At 45.4% G+C, this 18,187-nt stretch overlaps 1 protein-coding gene across 1 annotated transcript in view; it reads left to right on the forward strand.

The window, feature by feature from the left end:
- The window catches only part of CAMTA1 (calmodulin binding transcription activator 1), a 2,140,984-nt gene that overhangs the window by 1,863,101 nt on the left and 259,696 nt on the right, over window positions 1-18,187 (forward strand). The window contains exon 7 of the mRNA XM_030186102.1: window positions 6,209-6,349. Within this exon, the coding sequence (XP_030041962.1) occupies window positions 6,209-6,349 (141 nt within the window). The remainder of the gene's footprint in view (window positions 1-6,208; window positions 6,350-18,187) is intronic.

Below are 18,187 nucleotides of genomic sequence, written 5' to 3' on the forward strand. Positions count from 1 at the left end.
CTTGATTGTTGTTATTGCATTTCCTGGGATGCTTCGTTCATCTTAGCTATGTGATTTGCATAGAACTAATTATTGTTGGAGTATACGGAATATAAGAATAAATGTTGTTATTGTTAGTAATAATAATACTTCAAATTTTGAAAAATAATAACAACTCCAAGCTCAATAATTAACCTCCACTATAAATCCAAAAGTAGAATTGAAAGGCTTTAAAAAGTTTCAAAAAAACTTCAAAATTATCAATATAAACCAATTGTATTATAATCATATTGAAGCCTTTAACAAAGCTGCAACAAACAGGGGTCATAGCGCACCGTTATGAGTCCTGCTTGCTAAGTGGCCATGCGGGGGGAGCACTTACCACCACCCATTCAGGTGATGGTAAAGGTTCTCACTGTAACCTGGTGATGACTGGGTAGTGAGCGGCAGGGCCACTGAGGGGGGGGGGCAGAGGGGACAAAATTCCCCAGGCCTGGGCCTCCAGGGGGGGCCCGGCGCCGCAGTCCCAACTGCCCTCCATTGTCGACCGTATGCCACCAGGATGGGCCCCCTGCATTGAAATCACAGCGCCTCTCACCTCCATGTGAAAGCGCTGCGGGCAGCAGGGCAGCAGATCACCTCCCTTCGGACCTCCTTCCCTCCTTGTGTCCCGCCCTCGTCTGACGCAATTTCCGCGAGGGAGGGAGGGAGGGAAGGAGGCCCGAAGGGAAGCAATCAGCTGCCTGCAGTATTTTCTCATGGAGGTGAGAGACGCTCTGATTTTAATGCAGGTGGTCCGGCCCAGTGGCGGACGGAGGGGGCGGGGGGAATGGGGGGAGCGGCGGTGGGGGCAGGGCCCCGGGGTCGGCCTTGCCCCGGCCCAGTCTCTCGGCGGCCCTGGTGAGGGGTGCTGCCCAATTACCGCTGGGTAACCCCCTGCGGAAATATTTTGCACCGGAAATGCCACACGCTAGGGGTGGAACTACCGCTGGCACCCACGCTGAGCCAGCGGTAGCTCCAGATTGGCAAGCGCTGCTTAGTGAAAGCGCCCCTTAGCCACAGCCAGAAAATATTTGATTTTCCATTTTCCGATTTAATGGCCATCCACTAATGTTGCCATTAGCACACGGCCATTAACAAAAATTAGCTTGTGAGCTCGTAGGTGGTAAGAGCTTACTTGCTAATCCTGCGCTAATCAGTAGCGAGCAGCGGTGCCCATGTGTTAATTGATTAGCACAGAAACGTCCACTCTCCGCCCACTAAACATGCCCTGTTGGCTAAAAAGTTTTTTTTTAAATTTAGTATATGAGTAGTGCAAGCACATTTGCAATCAGGATGCCTCGGCGTGCCCCACGTTACGCTGTTCAAGCTGCAGTAAGCATGTTTTGGAGGACCTTTCACTAAGCTGCGGTAATGATTTTAGCTCGTGGCAGAAATCAGCTGGTGGTAATCGCTGAGACGCCCATAGGAAAATAATTGGTGATTCAGCGTTTACCGCCAGCCGATTCTACCGTGAGCTAAAAACGCTACCAAGGCTTAGTACTACTACTATAAATCATTTCTATAGCGCTACCAGTCGTACGCAGCACTTTACAATTGAACATAAAAGACCCCCTTAATGAGTAAATGGACTTCAATATGCCATTGCTGCAAAGCTTAAAACTTCAAGCTGTCTGACACTATTATCATCATCAGTCCATATGTATATTTTTATATGCTTTTAAGTGCTCCATGTGATTTATATATTTACTAGTAAAAAAGGCCCGTTTCTGACACAAATGAAACGGGCGCTAGCAAGGTTTTCCTCTGAGTGTGTATGTTTGAGAGAGTGTATGTGAGAGTGACTGTGTGTGAGAGAGAGAGTGAATGTGCGAGTGTGTGTGTGAGAGAGAGAGAGAGTGAGTCTGGGTGCGAGTGTGTGTGTGAGAATGAGAGTGTGTGCAAGTGCGTATGTGAGACACAGTGTGAGAGAGAGAGAGTGTTTCACACAGATACAGTGTGTGCGAGAGAGAGAGTGTGTGTGAGACACAGACTCTCTGTGAAACTGAGTGTATGAGACCAAGAGAGTGTGTGAGTGACTGTGTGACACATAGAGAGTGAATGTGATACAGTGTGAGACATAGCGTGTGTGAGAAACAGTGTGTGAGAGTGAGAGAGAGAAAGACATTGACTGTGAGAGAGAGAGAGAGAGAGAGAAAGTGTGTGTGACAGAGATACCTATCCCCCCCTTCTCTCTCTGGTGTCTGAGCGTTACTGTGCAGGAAGCTGAGCTCTGGCTGTGCTTCAAGGAACTGACCAATTCTATTTAATAGAATGCACCTCCAACATTCTGAAGCCGAGAAACCTCGTGTGGTTGGTCACTTCTGCTTGTGATGAACCCGGAAGTACGTGATGTCAATTCAGGAGATGGATACAGAGAGCAGGAATGCCTCAGCCATGCAGTCAGCTTCAGAATGTTGGAGGTGCGTTTTATTATATAGGATAACTTTTTTTATATCCACATCTTTCAAGTAGAACTTCAAAATCTTTATCATTTCAATATGAATATGCAAATAAAAGCAAAGCTTATCTGATCAAGAATTTTCAGGAATCTGTTTCAGCCTTTCAGTTCTACTTCTGGGTTTATAACAGGGCACGTAAGTACCTTCTAAAAGCTGCCAAGTTCTCTCTGTACTAAACCCTTGCCTGAGGGGAGCTGAAATGAATTGTTACACTAAAACCATTTCTGAAACAGTCTTATGGCATCCAGAAGAATCTTTCATAGAGCTAAATTGAGGGCTTTAGAACTAAAACTATACAAGGCATGTTAGAGCCTGCTGTAGCAAAGAGAAATGGGGAGAAATGCCAGAGGTATTTGAGATGCAGGATAGAGACAGAGAGATTCAATCCTTTGTAATTCATAAATGCAAATTAAAATATCAATTACTATATTATTCTTAGGATTATAATAAACGTGGTGTTAAATTCATTTAGTGAATTTTGTCAGCAAGCAACTTACTTGCTATGTAAACCTTTGCCAATGAAATCTTGCTGTTTAATTCTTAATGCAATCGCAGGGATGCCCATTCTGTTTGGAAAATGTTATGTGTCTAATAAATGCATCTTAAATTAATTTTACATATATGACTTCTCCACATTAATGTGCATAAAATAGATTTATGTATATTAAAGAATTTTATGTATGTTGATCAAATTTTACATAAAATTTCTAAAATGAACTGAAAATTATTCAAAAATCAGCCAAAAACAAACAAAAACAACCCAAAATGATGAAAAATGAACTGAAATATTTTTTCTACAATCAGGATCATACCGAGCTATACTTGTGCCCTGTAAAACTCACCCGCTAGTGCCCTGCTGCTTCGCCACCACCAATGAGAGGAGAAGGTGGGCCGAGATTAATTTTTGCACCCCTCTATATCTTCATCCTATGTAACTGCCTAACTCAAAAGCCCTTATTATGGCACTGCCTGCAACAGTGGGTCAATATTGACTGGATGTGAGAGGCTCCCCAGATTGGTGCAACTGAAAGTCCAGTTGATGCCAGGGTAGTCCGAGGGCAGAGTGAAGGTGGGGCCAGGAATTACCTGGGCACTTCCAATATTAAAGTGAGCCAATCAGATTAACTATCCAGTTAAATCAGAACAGCAAAAAGGCTGACCTAATTTAGGGGTCCTTTTACCAAGCTGCAGGAAAAAGGGTCCTGCAGAAGTGGCGGGGGGGGGGGCATTTTTCCCGTGCATCAGGGCCTTTTTACCACAGCAGGTAAAAAGCCCCATCCCCCCCCCCCCAAAAAAAAACCAATGGCCACATGGTAAGGTAACTCTTACCGCGTGGCCATGCGGCAGGGAGCACTTATCACCACCCATCGAGATGGCGGTAAGGGCTCCCACAGTAATCCAGTGGTAACCAGGCAGTGTGCAGTGATGCCCGATTATTACGGGTTACCGCCACGCTAACCATTTCTGGGGTTTTCATTTTTTCTCCAGAAATGGCATGTGCTTGACCTGGAGCTACCGCCAGCGGCCATGTTGAGCCAGCGGTAGTCTCGGAATAGCATGCGGTAAGCCCACATTGGGCTTACTGCCACTTTGTAAAAGGGCTCCTCAATCGGGTAGCAATCCAGGCACCGCCATTGAATATCAGTGGGTACCCGGTAACTGCAGACAAGATGACAACTGCTTGGATATTCCGTGATAGTGCCCAAATATTCAGCGCTGGTGCCCGGATAGGGCCTGTCACTGAGTATCAAGGCACAATGCAGCCAACGTTTAAAAAAACATGGACCCACCACCAGCTAAATACCATCCACATTAATGTTAGGTTTCATACACTACTATACATTTTTTCTAGTATACAAATCCAGGCTCCCCTCAGCCCCTGCCTATCTCAACTGTCATCTCATTTCATATGCCCCACTCCGGTGTCTTCGCTCAGCTGATAACGACCTCTTGGTATTACCCCCTCCCCCCTCAACTCCGTCTTTCCACCTTTCGCCACTCTGCATTCCGTTATGTTGGTCCCAAGCAATGGAATGACTTGCCATTACTCATCAGGAATCAGCCCTCTCTTCCTGCCTTTAAGAAAAAGCTCTCAAGACTCATCTCTTTTCTATCTGTTTCTCTGATTCTGATTAGTCTTATGTCTCTGTTTTTGTATTTTAGGTAGTTGTTTTAGCTAATTGTTTTTATGATTTTTAGCTAACTGTTTTAGCTTTATGTCTTTTTTATTGACTTTTTTTGTACCTATTTTGGGAACCGCTTAGTTGCTTTTCTCTGTTATGAGATCATTGTAAACTGCTTAGTTGCCTATGTGTAGGCATTTTTGTCAGTATATCGAGTGTTTGGAAATAAATAATACCAAGTTTTAGTTATAATTCTGAAATTGAATGGCAGCATAATAAAATGTTTTCTTTAAGCAAACCTCTAGTGGATGTTGGGTCATAGTTGAGTGCAGAGGGGTGCAAGCTTTAAAAACAGGAGAGGAGTACAGATTTTGGAGTGGAACACCGCCATGTTCTTTCTGCTGAAGATTGTTGGCCATACTTGCTCACCTTTGTTTTGTTTGCTGTCCTTGGGGGTCAGGCTCTGTCAGCTAGTTTTAACCATTTGGTGCTTGAAGTTGAGGGTGTTTAGGCTGGGGAAGTGCATTGAAGTGTGATGTAAATTGAAGGGCTTGTGTTGTAGCCTTAGTTAGTAGCAAATAGAGATAAGGTAATCTTGAAGAAGTTGCCCAGTCTTTCTCCCTTTCCTATGCATTGCTTCTTCCCTTTGCTTACAACTCTTGCAAGACCTTCTCCTCTTTCCCTTCAAGACATACTGTTGTAAAATTCTATTTTCTTGTTGAAAATAGCAGTTAAACCAGTACCCCAATATATAGAAGCTGAGCCCTCCGCCCCATATTGAAAAGTAGCTTTGCTGCCCCATTGATTGAGTATATGGAGTTTTTCTGGGCTGTGATGGTTTGCATTGACCCAGTATAAGAATTATCCAACGACGATGCTCATAAGCTTGGAAAAATATGAAGGCCCTGTCTTCAGATAGTATGAAACACACTGCAGAAAAGATTAAGAATGACATCATCAATGATACAATAGTTGGTTTCGCCATAGTAATGCAATGATTTTCCATTGCATGGAGAGTGGCTTGTTGTCCAGCCAAGTGCATCAGTCAATGAATTTGCAATAAATAAATTACTGTTCCTTGTAGGACTTAGGTTACTTCAAAGAAGGACTCCGTAGTGCTGACACACATATCTTGTGCAGAAGGACTCGATGACCTTTCCTTCTCTACCTGTTCAGTTGAAGGGACAGATGAGCCAATATCCTCATTCTGATCCTATTGGCACATCATGGATGTGGCCAGTGGGAACAATGAACCTCAGTAGACTATAAACCATTTTTAATGTTCAACAGCATATCTTGCCATTATGCTTGTAGTGTTCTTTTCCCGGCAGCTGCAGTGCATTGTCTGAGGAAGATACTTTAGTAGTTACCAAAAGCTTGTATCTTTAAATATTTCTGAGCCTAATATAGGTAGCATCTCCACCTTACAAGGTGGTGCATTTTGACTTGTACAATGCAGTTTGTCTGAAAATTGGTAGATGATATAGTCGAATTCCTTTCCATTCCATACACATTTGTCTGCAGGCCTTGTAGTTAACGGCATCTCTCCTGGTTCTGAAAGAATAACAAGTCTCTAATGCGTCGTTTCCGATGTTCTCTCCACAGTTCATGGTATTAAGTGGACGTGCAGCAATGGGAACAGCAGTTCAGGGTTCTCTGTGGAGCAGCTTGTTCAGCAGATCCTTGACAGTCATCAAACCAAGCCACAACCTCGGACACACAGCTGTCTCTGCACCGGCAACTTAGGTAAATATCGAGAGCTAAAAGATTTCGGATGCCTGGTCTCGGCTTGCACCCTGTAGCATTATGAACTGAGTTCTGTTGTAGCATAATGAAGTGAAGTCCTGTGAATTAGGAAGAGGTTTGCAAGTGCTTCACATGACAGGCTGTTGGCAAGGACCTCTGGGTGTCTGGAAATATGTGAACGGGACACAGAATGGGCTTTTCATGGCACGGACAACCTAATACTTTGTCCTTCAGAAGACTTGAGTCCTGAGCAGCCTTTCTAACGTGCAGCCTAATCCGTTCTGGACTGTGCTTGCCTATTCACCATGGTTTTATCATGGTGAAGGAGTTTAGCAAACCAGCAGTGGGTCAGTGTTTCATGACGATACGGCACTAACTTGTGTACAGTAACCCAGCAGAAACACTTGGACATCCGCATTCCCTTATCACCTCCAGTACTCACTTTAGCACTGAAGAAGTTATATAACTTCCATATGCTCAGACATGACTTGTAAATGCTTTGTTTCAAGAGAAATTGTAGACATTTGGTTTTTGGAGATCCGTAGGCACTACAAATAAACGACATAGATAATAATCTTGTCATGTAAGTGGGACAATCAAGAGTCCAAACTACAGAGTAAGGATGAGCCATTTTGTCTCCCCAAACAGGAAATACAAGAAATAAACAGGCTATAGTGAAACATTGGGGGATAAATCTGTAAGAAGCCGTCTTAGTCTCAGGTAGCAGGTGGTATTCTATACCTGCGTAAGTGTCTACTTAAGTGAGTAAATGACCCTTTATGGAATACCGTCTAGGGAAAAGGCATGTACCATGTGTGTATTTTGCCGGTGGACATTTATATGGGTGAAGCATGGGCAGAGTGTGCAAATGTGCACATAAATGATAGAATATTAGCGGGAAGGCAATCCTTTACCAGTGCACCTATTTCTAGTCGCCAAGATGACGCCAGTTTGGAGTCCACTCTATAAAGGAAAGTTCATACCTACTTTCCTTCATAGAATATTAGTGTAACTAGTAGTATATGTGCATACAGCTTAGTTCTGACCACTTACAGCAGCCATAGAGCTGGTGCAAATGTTCACACCTAGATTGCTAAAACATGCGTGTAAATTATAGTCATTTATATAACTGTGCACCTTGCCTAGACTCTGCCCATGTTTATACCCAACTTCGAACTATATACATCATAGAATAATGCATAGCTGAAATATTGGCATTTGCATAAGTATGTGCATTTGCCCCAGGATTCTCTATTTATATGCCGCCAAAATGTCAGCGTAGATTCAAGATGCGTGTGCAAGTAAATTAGTTAGTGAGCCGTTAACTATGAATGAATTGGCCTTGATCAATTATTAAAGTTAATTGACACGTGCATCTGCCTACATACCATTCTAAAACACGGGGTGCCAAAATCCCATAGGGGTTCTTTTACTAAGGCATGCTAGCGTTTTTTAGCACGCGCTAATGATTAGAATGCGCCGAATGCTAGAGGCGCCTCTATATTGCTATGGGTACCTCTAGCATTTAGCCTGCACTAGAAACACTAGCTCATCTTAGTAAAAGACCCCCCATAGTGCGCAACTCAAAAGGGGATGTGGCCACGGGAGGGGCATGGGCAGATCGGGGGCGTTCTGAAAATTTGTGTGCACTGTTATAGAATAGGGCCATTTATATAGGAAAATAGCATGAGTTGAGTGTTGGCATTTATACCAGGTTTCAGCTGGTATACCGGTGCACAACTTTAGGTGCTGGAATCGTCTGTAAGCGCTGTTCTCTAAAGAGCGCTCATCCCAGAAGTGTGCTTTATAGAGCAGTACTTGACGCTGATTTTTGAGCACCATTTTTAGAATTCCCCTCTTGGTGCCTTGGTGTTTAGCGCATGTTAAAAATAGGCACGCGCTAAATGCTAAAAACGCCCATAGAAATACATTGGCGTCTTTAGTGTTTAGCGCAAGCCTATTTTTAACGTGTGCTAAAAATGCCAGCGCGCCTACGTAAAAGACCTCTTAAGTGTTTTAATCCAATCTATTCTAATGTAATCCTTTTTTTTTTATTAAATATCCCGCTAAATCCAAATGTAGTTCAAAGTGATTACAATTTATAGCAAAAAGCAAGATGTTAAACATTACATAATAACAGAACACAAATAGAATAAATAAATTAATATAATTATTATATACTATCCAGTCTGCTCATCCATGCCATCGACAATCCCTTACTCTCCCTTAGAGATCGTTTGTACTTGTCCCAAGCTTTCTGCCATTCCACAAATTCACCACCCTGTCCCTGAAGAAGTATTTTCTCGGAGTCTGTCCCCATCACCTTCTCCTATGCCCCTTCCTTCCAAAGTTTCTTTCAATCGAAAGAGACTTGCTTCCTTTGCATTTATGCCACAGAGGTATTTAAATGTCTCTATCATATCTCCCCTCTCCCGCCTTTCTGCCAAAGTATACATATTGAAAGATCTTTGTCCCCATATGCTTTATGACGAAGGCCATTGACCATTATAGTAGCTGCCCTCTGGATTGACTCCATCTTGTTTGTATTGTTTCATCAGTTCATTGTAAGCCGCTTTGAGGCCGCTTTCAGTGGTATAAAACGGGGTATAAATGGTCTGCATAAATAAATAAATAAAATTTCAAAAAATAAGTAAATACTGCTTTATAGAATTGCCCCCTTAATGACCACAAGCCCCCATCAAAGCTATCCATTTTCCATTCCTACTGCAATACTGTTTTCCCTACCCAATCTCTGCCTTTACTCTCCCTTGTCTACAGTAAGGATCCTCTATGCTTGTGGGATATGCATAAAGGCATCCTGTGCAGAAGGAATGGATCCTCAGAAGCTTAGCCGAAATTGGGTGGCGGAGCAGGTGGGTGAAAGAGGGGTTGGTGGTTGGGAGGCGAGGATAGCGGAGGGCAGACTTATACGGTCTGTACCAGAGCCGGTGATGGGAGGCGGGACTGGTGGTTGGGAGGCGGGAAATACTGCTGGGCAGACTTGTACGGTCTGTGCCCTGAATAAGGCAGGTACAAATCAAGGTAAGGTATACACATATGAGTTTATCTTGTTGGGCAGACTGGATGGACCGTGCAGGTCTTTTTCTGCCGTCATCTACTATGTTACTACCGTGTTTCCCCGAAAATAAGACACTGTCTTATATTAAATTTTGCTCCCCAAGACCTGCTAGGTCTTATTTTCAGGGGAGGCCTTATTTTTCGGGGAAACATCGGGGTCCCCCCCCCCCCCCCCCCCCGAGATCGCCGGCTCCCCTCCTCGATCGGTGGCTCCCCCTGCCCTCAGTCGCTCCCGGAAGTAACTAACCTCTTAAATGCTTCCTTTCACCATTCATCTTCGCACTCGCTGCAAGCAGCAGGGCAGGCCACTCCTTCCTTCCGTGTCCCGCCCTCGCCTGACGTAACGTAACGTCAGACGAGGGCGGGACACGGAAGGAAGGAGTGGCCAGCCCTGCTGCTTGCGGCGAGTGCGAAGGTGAAAGGAAGCGGTTAAGAGGTTGATTCCGGGAGTGACTGAGGGCGGGGGGAGCCGCTGATCGAGGGGGGGAGCCGACGATCTCGGTTGGGGGGGTGACCCCGATGTTTCCCCGAAAAATAAGGCCTCCCCTGCTAGGTCTTATTTTCGGGGGATGTCCTATTTTCGGGGAAACACGGTATGTTCCATACTTTCCTGTTCTATTCAGGGTATTTATATCCTGCTAAAATCAATAGAGTCTAAGCGGATTACATAAATATAAAACGTAAATTGGAAAGTTAGGAAACTCTACGGCTATTTTCACCCTCTTCATTCATTCCTAACCACCTCCTCCTCCTTTGTGGTGCTACAAACGGAATTACATCTAATAATCCCGAAATGTGGTCCCACATAGAGAAGCAGAGGAGGATTGAATACCGCTTTCTTAGAGAAGCAGAGGAGAAGTTAACCGCTTCCCTATTTGTGTGAACAGCGGCCTTATGAAATGCATCAAGACTGATAGAGATGATTCACACATGCAAGAATTAAAGGTCGTCGGACGTTGAGTACTGAATTTTTTGGCTTGACAAAATCGGATTATCGTCTACCGACGACAGTTATGTGGTTATACACAACATGGGCGCTTGGCACACATTCAGATTCTCAGATTTAACTACCCCTTGCATTACTTATTAATATACTACAGTCCGCTTTCGACAGAAATTGGAATTTATTTAGGCTGCAGCCAGAAATAACTAACATTATATTTCTAACATAATACATAACATATTCAATACTTGTCATATTCTCTGCATTTTGCTCCAGCCTGGGTACACAGCTTCCCTCAAACGTTGCTTTTATTGCCTCACAGGTTGTGTCGTCTAAGCACCCTGTGTCTCTCTCTGCAGGGCCGCCTGGGGGGGGGGGGGGCACGGGGGACAAAATTCCCCAGGCCCGGGCCTCCTCAGTTCTGGGCCCCCTGCATTCAAAGCTGCAGTCGCAGATCGCCTCCTTTTGGGCCTTCCCTCCCTGTGTCCCGCCCTCGCGAAAACCGGAAGTTACATCAGACAAGGGTGGGACACGGGAAGAGAAGGCCAGAAGAGAGGCGATCTGTGACTGCCACTTTGAATGCAGGGGGCCCGGAGCCGTGGAGGCAGGCAGGTGAGACCATGGACTGCAGTGATGGGGGGACGGCAGCGGCGTGGGGGTGGAGGCAGAGTGGCCTTGCCCCGGGCCTGCCCTAGTCTCTCGGCGGCCCTGCCTCTCTATGCTGTCTCTCATAGCAGCACCCGCTGTCTTCTGGGTGCATCCCGTATAAGGATGCACCTACGTTGTTTTCCAACACGATGTTCTGGGCCTCCTGGCCGTCCAAGCCAGGAGACAAGCTGCGTCTCGGTGCTACCATACAGCCATATATTTATTTTCTTAAGTTTCAACTTTTGCACCCACAAATTTTCAACAACGATTTTTCACATAACTTATATCTTAATCTGCTGTGTAACCATCGCTGTCACACGCCTCACACCAGCTGCGACGAATGCTACTTGTTATTCGGGAGGGTGGGTTGGGTCAGCGCTGCTCTTTCTCTGCTCGCTGGTCACAAAAAGACTGCCTCTCTGCAACTTTCTTCCCACCCCTCCTTTCTCCATTCCTCCCCTTTCTTTTAACCCTTTCCTTACTTGAGTTACCTGTAGCTGTTCTGTCCCTCCCCCCCCCCAGTAACCCCTCCCCCCTTTTATCCTCTAATCTTCGTTGGCCTTCGACCCGTTTGTGGGTGGCCTCCCCTTATGGGGGCGGCCTGGTTCTTTTGAGTTATTTCAGCATCAGGGGCTTAACCTCATGACGGAAGCTTTAAGGCAAAGGAGTCAATTATTGATGGACTGATTGTTTAATGTATAATTGCAAACATTAGATGTAATTCCGTTTGTCGCACCCCAAAGAAGGAGGTGCTTAGGAATGAATGAAGAATGAATGAGTAGGGAGTTAAAAATGATTTCATTAAAAATTTGATATTTTTGAACTAATATGGTGTATGACGAGGTATTGAATATGTTAACAACTTAGAGATATTGCTTACCTCGGTTAAATAGTAGGTCTGCTTAGGTATAATATATTTTCGCCCTCTCCATACATCCCCCAGAGGCTGTCCGCAGCACCCACTACCTTTTCTGTGTAGTCATTTTTCCTTGCCCTTACTTCTCACCCCCTTGCAGCCTTACATCATGACTTCTTTACCCTATAGGGCTTAATTTTGAACAAAAAAATTCTTCCCTCATAGACGTCAGCATTACCTTCTGAGCTATTTGAATACCTTTGTCATATTCTCCCTCTTTTTCTGCGTAGCATCTGCTGTAGAGCGTCAACGTGCTCTGGTCCATCCCTTGATTTGTCCTTCACTGTGGTTAGTTCACAGGTTTATAGTGGACAAAACAGCAGTGTAGAATAAAGTCCGGCACTTCAAGATACCTTACTGTGTTTATTCCCTGTGAGCCCCCAATGCACTGCGTAAGGTATGAAGGACAGTGAGAAATTCTTTATGCTTTGGGGGAAAGGAATATTGTACCCAGTACTGATATTAGAAATCTGCATCCAAGAGAGCAAAGTAGCATGACAAGTAATGAAAAAAGTAACAGAAAAAAACCGCATGCATGCTGACCAGCAGTTCTCTCTCACTGTGGCTGATTTTTCTGTGTTCAAGAGCTGTTACTTGCTGACTTGAATGCAGATTTACTAATTAAAGGGGAAACACTCTTTTACCCCGGATTAGTGTACTGTAAACCCCTGATGCAGCCTTTTGAGGAGTGGCCTAGTGGTTAGGGTGGTGGACTTTGGTCCTGAGGAACTGAGTTTGATTCTCACTTCAGGCACAGGCAGCTCCTTGTGACTCTGGGCAAGTCACTTAACCCTCCATTGCCCCGTGTAAGCCGCATTGAGCCTGCCACGAGTGGGAAAGCGCGGGGTACAAATGTAACAAAAATAAAATAGATACTATTGGAGATTCTACATGGAATGTTGCTACTATTGGAGATTCTACATGGAATGTTGCTATTCCACTAGCAACATTCCATGTAGAAGGCTGCGCAGGCTTCTGTTTCTGTGAGTCTGACGTCCTGCACGTACGTGCAGGACGTCAGACTCACAGAAGCAGAAGCCTGCGCGGCCACATTGGTGATCTGCAAGGGCCAACTTCTACTTGGAATGTTGCTACTATTGGAGATTCTACATGGAATGTTGCTATTCCACTAGCAACATTCCATGTACAAGGCTGTGCAGGCTTCTGTTTCTGTGAGTCTGACGTCCTGCACGTACGTGCAGGACGTCAGACTCACAGAAGCAGAAGCCTGCGCGGCCACATTGGTGATCTGCAAGGGCCGACTTCTACATGGAATAGCAACATTCCATGTAGAATCTCAAATAGTAGCAACAGTTGTGGAGTGGCCTAGTGGTTAGGGTGGTGGACTTTGGTCCTGAGGAACTGAGTTGGATTCCCACTTCAGGCACAGGCAGCTCCCTGTGACTCTGGGCAAGTCACTTAACCTTCCATTGCCCCATGAAAGCCGCATTGAGCCTGCCATGAGTGGGAAAGCGCAGGGTACAAATGTAACAAAAATAAAATAGATACTATTGGAGATTCTACATGGAATGTTGCTACTATTGGAGATTCTACATGGAATGTTGCTATTCCACTAGCAACATTCCATGTAGAAGGCTGCGCAGGCTTCTGTTTCTGTGAGTCTGACGTCCTGTACGTACGTGCAGGACGTCAGACTCACAGAAGCAGAAGCCTGCGCGGCCACATTGGTGATCTGCAAGGGCCGACTTCTACATGGAATAGCAACATTCCATGTAGAATCTCAAATAGTAGCAACAGTTGTGGAGTGGCCTAGTGGTTAGGGTGGTGGACTTTGGTCCTGAGGAACTGAGTTGGATTCCCACTTCAGGCACAGGCAGCTCCCTGTGACTCTGGGCAAGTCACTTAACCTTCCATTGCCCCATGAAAGCCGCATTGAGCCTGCCATGAGTGGGAAAGTGCAGGGTACAAATGTAACAAAAAATAAATAAAATAAATGTGGCCAGGTCTGGTGTCTGGCAATAAATCATCCCAGCTGTACATCCTTCAGTCTGCTTTTTTTTTTGTTTGACGAGTTTTTGAAAAAATACATTCAACTAGTCGGTTCACTGACTTCAGAAGCCCTTTAAGCAGTGCAGCTTTTGAAAGATGCAGCCCTGCTGTTTTAGAACAGATGGCAGGAATTTGAATGTATTTTTATTTATTTCATAAATTTCTGTACCGCACAATCTACCATTCTTGGCAGTGAACAGTGTTACATACAAAATCATTTAATGCATTAAAAAAAACATTAAACACATATAAACATAATTAAAACAAACACCGTATCATCTGTACGTAGATTCTGTAGCATCAGTATTTCAGATCTGGACTGGTCAACATAACATCCTCGACGTTACCATTCAATACCTGAGACATCCGAGAAGGCACAATGAAACGAGTGAGTTTTCTGCATTATTTTAAACTGACTCAAAGATCTGAGCACTCTCAGGGACCCTTTTACAAAGGTGCGCCCAAAAACTGGCCTGCAGCAGTGTAGGCACATGAGTTTGGTGCTCGCTGGTCCCTCACTGTACCGCGTCTGGAAAAAAGATGAGTGCTTTTGAATATTGACTCCTAAGTCTGTACCTGAGGCAATGCAGGGTTGAATGATTTAGCCAAGGATTGCGTGATTTTTGTCTCTACGATTACCTGTGGTCACCAGCTTGCTGTTCTGACTACTAGGCTATTCTTCCACTCCACTGCCATCGTAGAGGTGACAGCGTGTTTCTCAAGGACTGTGACTGCAAAAGCACGCTGATTTCCCCTGAGGATTATAGGCTATATGTGAAACTAAATTAAAATGCTGATGATGGTAATTACCATTATTAGCATTGTACTTAAAATTTCCTATTGACTCATTTTCTAATTGGATAGCTTGTTCGAGTGATCACCTGCAATGTTTACGGTTAAAGGCTCTCTCACCCCAAATCAAAGCAAAAATGATTCTGGTTAACTCAGAAGCTCCATGTGAAAGTAAACGTGGTGGATAATTTCATAACATGGAGTGGAGAAATAGCTTAGTGGTTAGAGCAGTGGACTGTGGACATAGTAAAACAGAGTAACCAGAAAGACCAGGGTTTAAACCCCATTGGCACTCCTTGTGCCCTTGGGCAAGTTACTTAACCCTCTATTGACTTAGGACAAGCATAAAGGGTGCCAATTGTGTACACTAATTTATGCATTTATATGCATGAATGACATCACAAATTAGCATTCAAGCACATATGCGCTAGGTGCTGTTCGATAAAATTGTCACACTAATCACATAAGAACATAATAATAGCCATGCTGGGTCAGACCAATGGTTCATGTAGCCCTGTTTCCAGCAGTGGCCAATCCAGGTCACAAGTATCGGGAATTAATACCATAAATCTCATAGTTTCACAAATCCCAGCATGGCTCAATCCCAGTTTCATAATTTCCCAACTTTCTATGCTCTGGGTCGGTTCATAGGCAGCTGTACGTTAAAGTGAAAGACCCTTCGTAGCAGAGGATGGTTTCGATCCATCAACCTCAGAGTTAAGGGCTCAGCACACTCCTGGTGCGCCCCCATATATGGCACTAAAAAGTGAGCGTGCAAATTTGGGTGCGCAGACAATTTAATTGAGTAATGAGCCAATTAGCGCCAATAATTGGGCAGTAAGAATGAACTATTGGCGTTAACTGGCAACAATTTGGATTTGTGCGTGCATCTTGCTATACGATATGGTATAAATGCACAAATTTTATAATATAACTGAAAAGGGGCAGCATGACCATGGGAGGAGCATGGGGAGGTCAAGGGCCATCACGAAAGATACGCACAGTATTATAGAATTCTGGGGATCTGCGCCTTATTTACGCGCAAGGATTTATACCAGGTTTCAGTTGGTGTAAATCTTCATGCCATGCACTTTGCTATAATTGGCGCCCAACTCGGAATTCCGTTTATAGAATAGCACTTGGTGCATATTTTTTTTTTACTGAATTTAGTCTGTGACACATAACAGCAAATGGGTAGGAGCAGGGGCAGCACAAAGCAAGATGCGCCCCCCCCCCCCCCCCCCCCCCGACGCCAAGTTCTGGCATCTTCCCCCTTCCTCCATCCCGTTCCCTGAATTTACCTTCTTTCTTCATGTTCCAAAAGCCAGCAGCGGCAGCGATTCCTATATGCTGCCCTGCTGCTGGCATCGGCCTCCTCTACTGCGGCCGCCTCTAAGGAAACAGGAAGTTACATCAGAGAGGCGGGGAATGGGGTGGAGGAAGGAAGGGGGAATTGCCACTCCCAAAAGTGTGCCGCCTGAAGCCCCCGCCTCAGGTAACCTAATGGTCAGGCAGCACCTGAGCAGGAGCATGGCTGCCTCATGTGAGTTCTGCTCTGCAATGGGCACCTCAGTGGCGTAGCCAGACAGCCAGTTTTGGATGGGCCTCAGCCCAAAGCAGGTGGGCACAAATTTTTCTCTGCTTTGTTTTGAGTGAACTGAAATGACGGCTGCGCAGGGGAGGAGGGGGGGTGGAAAGTGGAAACAGATTACAAATTGGCTTCCTTACCTTGCTTACAGTGGACTAGATAAGTTCACTTCCACTCTGGTCTTGGGCAGCGCTTTCTCCCTTCTCCTTCTCCATCCCCTCCCGAGTTTTGCATTTCTCCCTCTCTTCTGTCCGCGTGGTCTGGTCATTTTTACTGCCCTGAAGCGCCGTTCTCCCTCCAGCACCGGTGATTCCCATAGTCAGCCTTCTGCCAGCGAGCGTCATCGGGGCCTCTCCTCAGGCGCGCGTCCCATCTTTGCGGAAAACAGGAAGTTGCAGAGTAGGCGGGACGCACCTAAGGAGAGGCCCCGACGATGCACACTGGCAGAAGGCTGGCTATGGGAATCGCCGCCGGTGCTGGAGGGAGAACGGCGCTTCGGGGCAGTATACAGTGGGGGAAATAAGTATTTGATCCCTTGCTGATTTTGTAAGTTTGCCCACTGACAAAGACATGAGCAGCCCATAATTGAAGGGTAGGTTATTGGTAACAGTGAGAGATAGCACATCACAAATTAAATCCGGAAAATCACATTGTGGAAAGTATATGAATTTATTTGCATTCTGCAGAGGGAAATAAGTATTTGATCCCCCACCAACCAGTAAGAGATCTGGCCCCTACAGACCAGGTAGATGCTCCAAATCAACTCGTTACCTGCATGACAGACAGCTGTCGGCAATGGTCACCTGTATGAAAGACACCTGTCCACAGACTCAGTGAATCAGTCAGACTCTAACCTCTACAAAATGGCCAAGAGCAAGGAGCTGTCTAAGGATGTCAGGGACAAGATCATACACCTGCACAAGGCTGGAATGGGCTACAAAACCATCAGTAAGACGCTGGGCGAGAAGGAGACAACTGTTGGTGCCATAGTAAGAAAATGGAAGAAGTACAAAATGACTGTCAGTCGACAAAGATCTGGGGCTCCACGCAAAATCTCACCTCGTGGGGTATCCTTGATCATGAGGAAGGTTAGAAATCAGCCTACAACTACAAGGGGGGAACTTGTCAATGATCTCAAGGCAGCTGGGACCACTGTAACCACGAAAACCATTGGTAACACATTACGACATAACGGATTGCAATCCTGCAGTGCCCGCAAGGTCCCCCTGCTCCGGAAGGCACATGTGACGGCCCGTCTGAAGTTTGCCAGTGAACACCTGGATGATGCCGAGAGTGATTGGGAGAAGGTGCTGTGGTCAGATGAGACAAAAATTGAGCTCTTTGGCATGAACTCAACTCGCCGTGTTTGGAGGAAGAGAAATGCTGCCTATGACCCAAAGAACACCGTCCCCACTGTCAAGCATGGAGGTGGAAATGTTATGTTTTGGGGGTGTTTCTCTGCTAAGGGCACAGGACTACTTCACCGCATCAATGGGAGAATGGATGGGGCCATGTACCGTACAATTCTGAGTGACAACCTCCTTCCCTCCGCCAGGGCCTTAAAAATGGGTCGTGGCTGGGTCTTCCAGCACGACAATGACCCAAAACATACAGCCAAGGCAACAAAGGAGTGGCTCAGGAAGAAGCACATTAGGGTCATGGAGTGGCCTAGCCAGTCACCAGACCTTAATCCCATTGAAAACTTATGGAGGGAGCTGAAGATGCGAGTTGCCAAGCGACAGCCCAGAACTCTTAATGATTTAGAGATGATCTGCAAAGAGGAGTGGACCAAAATTCCTCCTGACATGTGTGCAAACCTCATCATCAACTACAGAAGACGTCTGACCGCTGTGCTTGCCAACA

The sequence above is a fragment of the Microcaecilia unicolor genome, chromosome 13 (assembly GCF_901765095.1).
Source record: "Microcaecilia unicolor chromosome 13, aMicUni1.1, whole genome shotgun sequence".
Taxonomy (NCBI): Eukaryota; Metazoa; Chordata; class Amphibia; order Gymnophiona; family Siphonopidae; genus Microcaecilia; species Microcaecilia unicolor.